The 13,032-nt window shown below is 41.6% G+C and overlaps 1 protein-coding gene and 1 non-coding gene across 5 annotated transcripts in view; both read right to left on the bottom strand.

Annotated features, from left to right (window-relative positions):
• The window catches only part of MYO5A (myosin VA), a 260,030-nt gene that overhangs the window by 14,373 nt on the left and 232,625 nt on the right, over positions 1–13,032 (bottom strand). For all 4 annotated transcript variants that reach the window (XM_066387962.1, XM_066387963.1, XM_066387964.1 and 1 more), the window contains 3 exons: positions 11,907–12,053; positions 7,934–8,088; positions 553–642 (listed from right to left, as the gene is read on the bottom strand). In XM_066387962.1, the coding sequence (XP_066244059.1) occupies positions 553–642; positions 7,934–8,088; positions 11,907–12,053 (392 nt within the window). The remainder of the gene's footprint in view (positions 1–552; positions 643–7,933; positions 8,089–11,906; positions 12,054–13,032) is intronic.
• LOC136377804 (U6 spliceosomal RNA) lies at positions 3,310–3,416 on the bottom strand. The gene has a single exon (XR_010746434.1). It is a non-coding gene; the product is annotated as a U6 spliceosomal RNA (small nuclear RNA).

The raw sequence follows: 13,032 nt of genomic DNA, 5'->3' as shown, positions 1-13,032 counted from the left end.
CGACAAGTTTCATTGTTGCAACTACTCATTTACCAAAGCTTATTTTTATTTCTAGTGTGTTCTCTCATAATACAAACTCTCAGGGGAGTAAACTATTGTATTTCCCCATGTATAAGACACAACCTTTTTTGAAAATGTTGGGGTCTAAAACCTGGGTGCGTCTTATACAGTGGTTGTGGCATTTCAATGCCATATGGAACTGAGGACGAGGCAGTATAAGAAGACAGTGATTTGATGACACAGATGAGGAGTTGTATGAATTTTAGGATGACTAAAACTTGAGTTCAATAACTTTATGTAATACATTTTTTTTTTCAAATTTCAGGCCCCAAAATTAAGATGCATCTTATACATGGAGCGTCTTATACATGGGGAAATACAGTATGTTATTTCCCATAGTCACTATCCTGAAAATAATAAACATCAAACAAAGCTATGGATTTTCAAGCCACCTCTGAATTGAGGTTTCTAAATTAATAAATGCTTAAACATTTTCCTTAAAAAGATCAGAGAAAATATAGCATGCTGGGTTTGTAATCAGGGTTTTCTCACCTCTTCTCCACTGTACTGCTTCAAACAGTGCAAAAATCGGCAAGTGTTAGAGAGCCAGAAGGAAACAGTTTCAAAATCATCACCTCTTTTCTGAAAGAGAGAATGAGTATAATTTGCTTTTTCCTTAGAGAAATAACAACCTGAAAATAGCTGAACAGATACCAGAAGGCCCATTTCTTTCAGTTACCATTATAAACAATTATAAAAATAACTCACATTGTAGTTGTCAAGTCTTACATCATTTAAAAAATATTTTATTAAAATTTTAACTTTATTGTGTTACCATGGATTCAAGTGTCCCACTCAATATAACCTCTCACCCTCCAACAACGTGCCCCCTATTAGACCCCTTTTGCCCCCTCCTTCCCTCCCTCCCTCCTTCCCTCTGGGATTTGCTGTCTTGTTATCTGTATCATCTTATGTTACGCTGTCCCATCTTCTTAGGGATATCTTGCTCAGATTTGTATTTCCCAGTATGTGTTATGTATATATAATTTCACTAATCCCTATACCTTCTCTGATCCCATCCCCTTATACCCCCTCCCTCAGACAGCTGTCCCTCTGCTCCCTGTGACCCGGCTTCTGCTTCTGTTCCGTTCCTCAGTTCATTCTGCTCATTAGATTCCACATATAAGTGAGGTCATATGATATTTGTCTTTCTCTGCCTAGTTTATTTCACTCAGCATAATAATCTCCAGGTCCATCTATGCCATCATAAAAGGGAAGATTTCTTTCTTTTTCATGGCTGCATGGTATTCCATTCTGTATATGCCTTTAAAAATGTTTTAAATTAATTTCAATTTATTGGGTTAACATGGATTCAAGTGTCACACTCAATATAACTCCCTTACCCCTTTGTCCCCCATTACCCCCCTCCCCTATGTACCACAGCTTTTTTTTTTTTTTGTATTTTTCTGAAGTTGGAAACAGGGAGGCAGTCAGACAGACTCCCGCATGCACCCAACCAGGATCCACCCGGCACACCCACCAGAGGGTGATGCTCTGCCCATCTGGGGCGTCGCTCTGTTGCAACCAGAGCCATTCTAGAGCCTGAGGCAGAGGCCATGGAGCCATCCTCAGCGCCCAGGCCAACTTTGCTCCAATGGAGCCTTGGCTGCAGGATGGGAAGAGAGAGACAAAGAGGAAGGAGAGGGGGAGGGGTGGAGAAGCAGATGGGCACTTCTCCTGTGTGCCCTGGCCGGGAATCGAACCCGGGACTCCTGCATACCAGCCGACGCTCTACCACTGAGCAAACCGGCCAGGGCCAGTACCACAGCTTTTTAATCCACTCATCCACTGATGGACACTTGGGCTGTTTCCAGATCTTGGCTATTGTGAACAATGCTGTAATAAACATGGGAGTGCATATCTTCTTTTGAATCAGTGATTTTGGGATTCTTAGGGTATATTCCTAAAAGTGGGATAGCTGGGTCAAAAGGCAGTTCCATTTTTAATATTTTGAGAAAATGCAACACTGTTCTCCACAGTGGCTGCACAAGTCTGCATTCCCACCAGCAGTGTAGGAAGGTTTCCTTTTCTCCAAACCCTCGTAAGCACTCTTGTGTGTTGATTTGTTAATGAAAGCCATTCTGACAGGTGTGAGGTGGTATCTCATTGTGATTTTAATTTGCATTTCTCTTATGATTAGTCATTTGAACATTTTTTATATGCCCATTGGCCATCTGTATGTCCTCTTTGGATAAGTGTCTATTCAGATCCTTTGCCCATTTTTTAATTGGATTGTTTACCTTTTTGGTATTGAATTTAGAAGTTATTTATAAATTTTGGTTATTAATCCCTTATCAGACGTTATTGGCGAACATGTTCTCCCATTGTGTGGGTTGTCTTTTTATTTTGTTCATGGTGTCTTTTGCTGTGCAAAACCTTTTTAGTTTCATATAGTCCCGTTTGTTCATCCTGTCCTTTATTTCATTTGCACATGGAGATACATATATCAGCAAAAATACTGCTATGAGAGATATCAGAGAGTTTAATGCTTATATTTTCTTACAAGATTTTTATGGTTTTGCGAATTACAACCATTTTGAGTTTATTTTTGTGAATGGTGTTAGTTGGTGGTCTAGTTTCATTTTTTTGCATGAACCAATCCAATTTTCCCAATAGCATTTATTAAAGAAACTATGTTCACTCCATTGTATACTCATGCCTCCTTTACCACATTTCAATTGACCATAAAGGTGTGGGTTTATTTTTGGGTTCTCAGTTCTGTTCTACTGTCTGTATGCCTGTTCTTTTTTTTGTTTTCCTGACAGAGACAGAGAGAGAGAGGGATAGACAGGAATAGACAGGAAGGGAGAGAGATGAGAAGCATCAGTTCTTCACTGCAACTCCTTGTTCATTGATTGCTTTCTCATATGTGCCTTGACAGGGTGGGGGGGCTACAACAAAGTGAATGACCCTTGCTTAAGCAACCTTGGGCTTCAAGCCAGCGACTTTTGAGCCCAAACCAGCAACCATGGGGTCATGTCTATAATCCCATGCTCAAGCCAGAGACCTTGCACTCAAGCTGGTGAGCCCACATTCAAGCTAGTGACCTCAGGGTTTTGAAAATGGGTCCTCTGTCTCCCAGTCTGATGCTCCATCCACTGCACCACTGCCTGGTCAGGCTACATGTCTGTTCTTATGCCAATACCAAGCTGGGATTTCTTTTTTTACAGGGACAGAGAGAGAGAGTCAGAGAAGGGGGACAGATAGAGACAGACAGACATGAGAAGCATCAATCATCAGTTTTTCTTTGGGGCACCTTAGTTGTTCATTGATTGCTTTCCCATCCTTGCGCAGGGGCCATGCTAATCTTCTCTGTATCGTTCCAATTTTAGTATATGTGCTGCCGAAGCGAGCACTCACTGATTGCTTTCTCATATGTGCTCAAACCAGTGACCTTGGATCCAAGCTGGTGAGCTCTTTTTTGCTCAAATCAGATGAGGCCACACTCAAGCTGGTGACCTTGGGGTCTCGAACCTGGGTCCTTCCATATCTCAGTCCGACGCTCTATCTACTGCACCACCGCCTGGTCAGGCCCAAGCTGTTTTGATTATAATGGCCTTGTAGTATAACTTGATATCAGAAAGTGTGATACCTCCCACTTTGTTCTTCATTTTCAAGATTGCTGAGGTTATTTGGATTCTTTTTTGGTTCCATATAAATTTTTGGAATATTTGTTCTACATGTGGGAAGTATGCCATTGGTATTTTAACAGGAATTGCATTGAATCAATAAATTGCTTTGGGTTGTTTAGACATTTTAATGACATTTATTTTTCCTATCCATAAACACGGCATATTCTTCCACTTGTTTGTATCTTCCTTGATTTCTTTTTTCAATGTCTTACAATTTTCTAAGTACAAGTCTTTGACCTCCTTGGTTAAACTTATTCCTAGGTACTTTATTTTTTGGTTGTAATAGTGAAGGGGATTATTTCTTTAATTTCTTTTTCTGCCAGTTTATTGTTGGTGCATAAAAATGCCACTGAGCCTGACCAGGTGGTGGCGCAGTGGATAGAGCGTCGGACTAGGATGCGGAAGACCCAGGTTCGAGACCCTGAGGTGGCCAGCTTGAGCGCGGGCTCATCTGGTTTGAGCAAAGCTCACCAGCTTGGACCCAAGGTCGCTGGCTTGAGCAAGGGGTTAGTTGGTCTGCTGTAGCCCCACGGTCAAGGCACATATGAGAAAGCAATCAGGCCTGACCTGTGGTGGCGCAGTGGATAAAGTGTCGACCTGGAAATGCTGAGGTCGCTGGTTCAAAACCCTGGGCTTGCCTGGTCAAGGCACATATGGGAGTTGATGCTTCCAGCTCCTCCCCCCCCCCTTCTCTCTCTCTCTGTCTCTTCTCTCTCTCTCTGCCTCTCCTCTCTAAAATGAATAAATTTAAAAAAAATTAAAAAAAAAAAGCAATCAATGAACAACTAAGGTGTCACAACAAAAAACTGATTGATGCTTCTCATCTCTCTCCGTCCCTATCTGTCCCTCTCTCTGACTTGCACACTGTCTCTGTTTAAAAAAAATGCCACTGATTTCTGAATACTAATTTTATATCCTGCCACTGTGTCAAATTCATTTATCAGGAGACTTTAGGGTTTTTTATGTACAGTATCATGTCATCAGCAAATAATGACTGTTTTGCTTCTTCTTTTCCAATTTGGATACCTTTTAAAACTATTTATTTATTCATTCATTTTTAGAGAGGGGAGAGAGAGAGAGAGACAGAGAGAGAAGGGAGTGAGGAGCAGGAAGCATCAACTCCCATATGTGCCCTGACCGGGCAAGCCCAGGGTTTTGAACCAGCAACCTCAGTGTTCCAGGTTGAGGCTTTATCCACTGCGCCACCACAGGTCAGGCCAATTTGAATGCCTTTTATTTCTTCTTCCTATCTGCTTGCTTGGTAAAGACTTTTAGAACTATGTTGAATAAGAGTGGTGAAAGGTGATACACCTGTCTTGTTCCTGATCTTCAGGGGATTGCTTTTAATTTTTGCCCATTGAGTATGATGTCGGCTGTCAGTCTGTCATAGATGGCCTTTATTATATTAAGGTATGTTCCCTCTATTTCCACTTTGTTCAGTTTTGATCATAAATGGGTGCTGGATTTTATCTAATGCTTTTTCTGCATCTATTGATATAATCATGTGATTTTTATCCTTCATTTTGTATATATGATAAATCACATTTATTGATTTGCAACTATTTAAAGTCTTACATCATTGCTAGAGAATTTCAACCACTGGGTTCATTGGTTGTTTGTTACTTTGCTTGGTATCCATTCTTTTGCCATTAGAAAATGATTCCCAGTTACTCAGTTGATATTAGCTTAGTAGGAGTCTCTTTAAGTAGGAAAAATATTCACTAAGCCACAGCTTATTCAAATTTATCTGCCCTGGGCTTACCTGAAAGGAATCAAGGGACAAAAAGCACAAAAGAGAATCACAAAGCTTATGAAGCACTGATATTCAGATTAATTAAAAATCTTGTCATGAGCAGGAATCAGAAAGGGGCTGAAGGAAGTCCTGTGCAGAGCAGCAGACAGGGGAAGCTGCTTGGCTCTCCATCAGGACTGGGCACATGTCAAAAAACAAACAAAAACCCCCCAGAAACCATTGCTAAATCAAAACAGGAACATAAGACAAATATATTCAATTCAAATAAGGAATGTGAGACAAATGTACATCAATTTTAAATATCAAAAGGGTGTTTGTTATGTTTTAGTACCTCTTCTTTTTAATCTTGAAACAATTTGGTACTGTAATTAGTCAAATAGATATATGCCTTCTTGTAATTAAGATGAGAGGGAGAAAATCTTATGATTTGATTTTATTATCTTTGTAAAAGTTGACTTAAAAAATAGTAAAACTTATAATTTAAGCACTATATGGCATCAAAACACCAAAGATGAAATAAATTATATTCAGAAGACATTCATCAATTTTTAAATGTTAAATCTTCAGAAACTCCATGCTTTAGTAACCACTGTAGAATGTAATTACATAAAATATCTTAGCATTAAGGACTGAGAACTAGCATTTGTCAAAAGTTCATGACCAGCCTGACCAGGCAGTGGCGCAGTGGATAGAGTGTCGAACTGGGACGCGGAGGACCCAGGTTCAAAACCCTAAGGTCGCCGGCTTGAGTGCAGGCTCACTGGCTTAAGCACGGGATCATAGACATGACCCCATGGTTGCTGGCTTGAACCCAAAGGTTGCTGGCTTGAAGCCCAAAGTGGCTGGCTTAAGCCTAAGGTCGCTGGCTTGAGCAAGGAGAGTCACTCGCTCTGCTACAGCCCTCTTGGTCAAGGCACATATGAGAAAGCAATCAATGAACAACTAAGGAGCCTAAGGAGCCGCAAAGAAGAATTGATACTTCTAATCTCTCTCGTTCCTGTCTGTCTGTCCTTATCTGTCCCTCTATCTGTCTCTGTCACACACACAAAAAAGTTCACGATCAGGCTCTTGGGGAGGGTGTGTTTCCTGGGTGCAGAGTTTTAGATGGGAAGGTGGAAAGGTTCTGGAGATGATGGTGGTGATGGGTGCACAACTGTGTGAATGCCTTTAATGCCAATGAATTGTATACTTAAAAATGGTAAGTGGTCTAATTTTTGGTTAGGTATATTTTACCACAACAAAAAAATATTTCATGAAAGACATCTTAGAGGAGTCATTCTGTAAAAAAAAAAAAAAAGACATCTTAGATATGAGAGCCCACTAGGCATGTTAACTATCCACTTATCTCCATCCTGAAAGGTCTCCTTAGGTCAGATAACAGAAGGCAGAGTAGTTGGAGCACATTCTCCTAGCTCCTCATAGAAACACTGGAGTTAAAAGTAAGAATATGTTCATTGTTTTTCTAGGTCAGGAGGAGGATTATGCAACATTGGATTCAGTGATTCCTGAGTTATTATGTAGGACTTTCTACTCTATTACATAATTTGCTGCCTTTTCAAAGTCTTTCCTTTCTGACTAGTATCTGTGTATTGCTTCTCAAATGGAATTGGGCATTTCAGGTTACAAGGAAAATTATGAGTGACTTGGAGAAAAACAGGAAGAAAAGTTGGAAGAAAAATTTTAATATTTTATCAAATATCTTTTTTTTTTTTTGTATTTTTCTGAAGCTGGAAACGGGGAGAGACAGTCAGACAGACTCCTGCATGTGCCCGACCAGGATCCACCCGGCACACCCACCAGGGGCGAAGCTCTACCCACCAGGGGGCGATGCTCTGCCCCTCTGGGGCATTGCTCTGCCGCGACCAGAGCTGCTCTAGCGCCTGGGGCAGAGGCCAAGGAGCCATCCCCAGCGCCCGGGCCATCTTTGCTCCAAGGGAGCCTTGGCTGCGGGAGGGGAAGAGAGAGACAGAGAGGAAGGAGGGGGGGGTGGAGAAGCAAATGGGCGCTTCTCCTATGTGCCTGGCCGGGAATCGAACCCGGGTCCCCCGCACGCCAGGCCGACGCTCTACTGCTGAGCCAACCGGCCAGGGCCTCAAATATCTTTTTATATGAATGAGCCATATATTACTTATTTAATATGTAGTTTAATTACAGTATCATATTCCCTATATATAATGGACTCCACTAAGTATTTTAAATTTACTTCTAGGTAAGACCTTCATAGACTTATTTCTGTCTAAGAAGAAATAATTTACAACTCAATGCAATCTAATAAGATTAATTTGATTACTATTCAATCTAAGCCCTGCTTTGAGAGAAGGTATATACAAAATTTGTAAGAAAGAATGCTCCTTCAGTGGAAGACGGCAGTTAAGACTGGAGAGTGTCTGTAACTGGCTCCTCAGCCCACAGCTGCGGAAGGAAAAGCACCCTGTGCGGACTCCGCCGTTAATATTCATTATGAGAATTTTGTTGAACGTGAACTGACCTTTAGTACTTTTTTGATGCTGTTAATTGTGGATGTTAGCAATGACCTGACTTTCTGATCATCATTCAGGTAGTCAGCATGCCGAACACACATGAACAGGATATACGCTGGCAACCCTGGAATCAAATTGACTGCTACACCACGTGGTTTCAGTTCTGAAAAAAGAAAAGAGAAAAAATAATCTTATATAAATTGAAAATCTTCATGAGAAATGCTTTGAGAGATAATAAAAGCAGTTTTCATGTAAGAGTTCAATTACTCAGGGTTAAAAGGTCATATATAAGGTCTACCGGAAAGTTCTGTTCGTTTTTGGAATAAAACAAAATACAAATTTTTCTTACCATCAATAAACTTTATTAAATAATATAATTGCCATTATTATTAATGATTTCTTGCCAGCGTGAGGGCAATCTGTATATCCCATTTTTGAAAACGTTTTATCTTTTGATGTGAAAAATTGAACCAGTGCTTGTTTGATATCTTCTTCATTTTTGAATTTTTTGCCCTTCAAAAAATTTTGTAAGGACAAAAACAAGTGATAGTCGGAGGGTGCTAAGTCCGGGGAATATGGTGGATGTGACAGACATGCTTCTGTAGCATTTCTTCCTTGTTGAAATTCGTAAAAATTACAGTGAAGTAAATGAACTTTATCAGTAGCCATGGGTACACTATCACTTCACACATAAGACTAACGTGAATCAACTTTGTTTTAGTTAATTTGCTACGTCAGTATGTATACATTAAGTGATAAAAATAGAGAGGCACACATGCGCCAAATAAACATGTGCTTACGTGTCGAAACTTGTTGTGATAGAAACGGACAGAACTTTCCGGTAGACCTTATAAAAAAAAAATGTTAATAGCTCATTTAGAGAAGTTCTTAAGGGTGAGAACATATAAATTTTAGTTAACTATACAATGACATCTCCCAAATTTCTGGCTCCTGTCCTGACTTTTCCCTTGAATTCATCTCCTGTATCAACTACATTCTTGACATCTTTGCTCTGACATGTCAGACTGATCCCATCCAAACCAAACTCAATTCTCCATGACAGCTGCTCTTCCAAGAGTTGTCCTCATCTCAGCAAATGACAGTTCCAGGTTTCTAGCTTCTCAGGTTATAAACCTTATCATCATTTTTTACTTCTTTCTTTTTCTCACACCACACATCTAATCCACCAAAAAATCTTGTTGGCTTTATCTAGAAAATACATCCAGAATCCAACTACTAACTGCCCTAGCCCACAGCCCCATCATCATCTCGGGGGCTGTAGTGAGAGCTTCCCAGCTGGTCCTTGCTTCCCAGTACATTTCTACATAACCACCCGAGTATTTCTATAAGAAAATGTAGGTCAGCCTGACCAGGCGGTTGCATAGTGGATAAAGTATCAGACTGGAACACAGAGGACCCAGGTTGGAAACCCTTAGGTCGCCAGCTTGTGCGTGAGATCATAGACATGACCCTAGGGTCGCTGGCTTGAGCCCTACGGTTGCTGGCTTGAGTCCAAGGTCACTGGCTTGAGCCCAAGGTCACTGGCTTGAGCAAGGGGTCACTGGCTTTGCTGGAGCACTCCAGTCAAGGCACATATGAGAAAGCAGTGAATGAACAACTAAGGTGCCACAATGAAGAATTGATGCTTCTCATCTCTTTTCCTTCCTGTCTGTCCCTTTCTGTCCCTCTTTCTGCCTCTGCCTCACACACACAAAAAAAGTAGGTCAGATCATGTCACTTTTTTTTCCCCCAAAGTGAGAAGCAGGGGTGGGGGCAGGAGGGGGGGCGACAGACTCCTGCATGTGCCCAACCGGGATCTACCTGGCATACCCACCAGGGGGCAATGCTCGGTCCATCTGGGGTATTGCTCTGCTGCAACTGGAGCCATTCTAGCACCTAAAGCAGAGGCCATGGAACCATCCTCAGCGCCTGGGCCAACTTTGCTCCCATGGAGCCTTGGCTGCGGGAGGGGAAGAGAGACACAGAGGGGAAGGAGAGGGGGAAGGGTGGAGAAGCAGATGGGCACTTCCTCTTGTGTGCCCTGGCTGGGAATCGAACCCGGGACTTCCACAAGCTGGGTCGACGCTCTACCACTGAGCCAACTAGCAAAGCCTCATGTCACTCTTGTTATGAAAATTTTCCAAGTAGTTTCTCACCTCACTTATTACAAATTGAAACCTTCACCATGATCTGTGAGATCTGGCCTTGTTCCCCTTCCCCAGGTCACCACACCCCAGTAAAATAGGTCTCCTTACTTTTGGTTGAACACGCCAGGCATGCTCCCACCCCAGGGCCTATGTACTATTTTCTGCCTGTAATGTTCTTTCCTCAGATACCAGCATAAATTGTTTCTTTACTTCCTTGGTCTCTGTCCAAAGATCACCTTATCAAAGAGGTCTTTCTTAACCACTTTATATAAATTAGTATGCCTGCCTTCACTCTTTATCCTTCTTACTCCATTATATATTTATTTTTTCCCCCTGTATTTTCTCCCACTGAAATATAAGTTCTAAGAGAATAGGGACTTTACTTTGTTATCTATTACCTAGAAAATTCTTGGCTCATGGTCAGAGTGTTACTCTAACACTCTAAACCAAATGTTTATATACTGAACTAAATGTTTACTGAACTGATGAATCTTTGCTTAAACTCCATGCTTAAAAACCAGTGGCTCCTTAACATTTTTGCTAAATGAGGATCATGTTGAAACTTAAGCACCTCTGCACCTATATATAGTACTAAGTTTAATGCCAGGAACCCTAGGAACATTAAATTAGGTATTACTGTCAATCACATTGCTGTCTCCCTGGCACCTGGGGGTGGCGTGGGGGAGGAACGCTGCACAAGGCTGAGAGGTTTCAGCTTTTTCAGTTCACAAGTTTCAGGCTATGTACACTCCCTAATCATTTCCCAGCCTCCTCTAAAAAGTGTTCTTGCAGAGGCAATGGGCTCATACCCAATCTTAAAGGTTGTAGGCTGCTCTGAAATGCTTATTCCACACCCATTTCATTTGTCCAGCCCTCTTCTTCCATTGCGGGAATATTTTCCTTAATTCTTTTGTTTCTTTTCCCTATTACTGAACTGTTGTTATTGATATATTTAGCCATACACTTTCTAGGGAAGGAAAACATAAATTCAGGAACTTAAATGACCTAGAGCAGGCGTCCCCAAACTACGGCTCCGGCCTCATGCGGCCCCGAGGCCACTTATTCGGCCCCTCGCTGCACTTCCAGAAGGGGCACCTCTTTCACTGGTGGTCAGTGAGAGGAGCACTGTATGTGGTGGCCCTCCAACGGTCTGAGGGACAGTGAACTGGCCCCCTGTGTAAAAAGTGTGGGGACCCCTGACTAGAGCAGTGGTGTTCAACTGTGGTTACACTTCACAATCCCTTGAAAGATTTTTAAAATATTAGACACAGCCAGGCTCTTCCCTCTAGAGATTTTGATGTAATCAGTTTGTGGTGGGGACCATGCAATAGAATTTTTCAAAAGCTTCCTAGCTTAGTCTAACATGCAGCTAGAGCTGAGAAGACCTGGCCTCAAGGGATGCTTACAGGTAGACTTGCCTCCTAGGCAGTGTCCCTGCAGTCTGACTGATAACGCATGGTGTGGGTAGGATGTTTCTGCAGCACTGCATGCAAAGTACGTAGTGACAACTAAAGAAACCAGTGTGGAATATTTCAAAAATTAGTGACTAGTTTTTCCTACCATTGACACATGTATCAGAAAGACCTTTTATCTCATGCAGAAAATACTCTCTCAATTTCCCTCCCATCCTCCTTTTTCTCTCGATTATGTGAGGACACAGCCAGAAGAGGGCTGCTTTCAAGCCAGCAAAGGAGGTCTCACCAGGAGCCAACCTAATTGGTACCTTGATCTTGGACTTCCAAGCCTCCAGAACTGGGAGAGCTGGGAGAAATAAACGTCTGTTGTTTAAGACAGATACACACACACGCGTGCATAAAAGAAAGAAAATACTTGCCAAGAATCAGGTTCTTAACAAGTTTTTGCTCATCCTCCTTCTTGTATTCCAGCATTCCTTGGAAATCCTTTTCTTTCCTGGGAATGTTGACTGGACGGATGGGTTCATCGATGATCTGTCCAGGGGATATGTTCTCCATCTGGCCCACTTCACAAGAAACAAAAAGGGAAGGGGATGTTTCTCAGTTAGAAAAGATGAGAAGGTTCCATGTTCCTATAATTTTATATAATGAATTCTTTAACAACAGAAATGTGCCATATTTGCCCCTTAATTGTCCCCTCTTTAAATAATGTTCCTGCTAAAATTGGCTACAGATGGCAAAACTATATGGTAATGCCATTAACAGCCACCAGTGCTTGGCTACTATGAATGTCAGAGAGCTTTACTTGATTCAAAAGCATTTTTTTGGTGATAAACTTACTCTATAAGAAGATTAAATGTCCCCATGGTAAGTGGTTTAACTTCTTGGTTAATCAATCTTTTTGTTTTTTTTTTAATTTTTTTTTAATTTTTACAGAGACAGAGAGTGAGTCAGAGGGATAGACAGGGACAGACAGACAGGAATGGAGACAGATGAGAAGCATCAATCATTAGTTTTTCGTTGCGCGTTGCGACTTCTTAGTTGTTCATTGATTGCTTTCTCATATGTGCCTTGACTGCGGGCCTTCAGCAGACCGAGTAACCCCTTGCTGGAGCCAGCGACCCTGGGTCCAAGCTGGTGAGTTTTTGCTCAAGCTGGCGACCTCGGGGTCTCGAACCTGGGTCCTTCAACATCCCAGTCCAATGCTCTATCCACTGCGCCACCGCCTGGTCAGGCAGTTAATGAATCTTTATCAATCATAAATGGTTAAAGATTTTGAGTTTAAATCACGGAAGGAAAAACACAGAGAAAGAAAAGTACAGAAGATGCCCCTTCACCTTTAGCTTTATGAATCTAGTCATTAAAGAAGATTTACTTTCAATGTATCATTGCCATCAGTTCAAATCACATTGAGATAGTTGGTAGGATAGTGTTTCTTCACATATGTTGATGTGAAATGTGTTATATTTCATAGAAGCTGCCCAAGGCAAAGACCTAACTTTCTCCTGCAGTCCTCATTACCAAAGACATCTTTTTTTATTTTTT

This window comes from Saccopteryx leptura, chromosome 6, assembly GCF_036850995.1.
Source record: "Saccopteryx leptura isolate mSacLep1 chromosome 6, mSacLep1_pri_phased_curated, whole genome shotgun sequence".
Lineage (NCBI taxonomy): Eukaryota > Metazoa > Chordata > Mammalia > Chiroptera > Emballonuridae > Saccopteryx > Saccopteryx leptura.
This window is presented reverse-complemented; position numbering and strand designations above follow the sequence as displayed.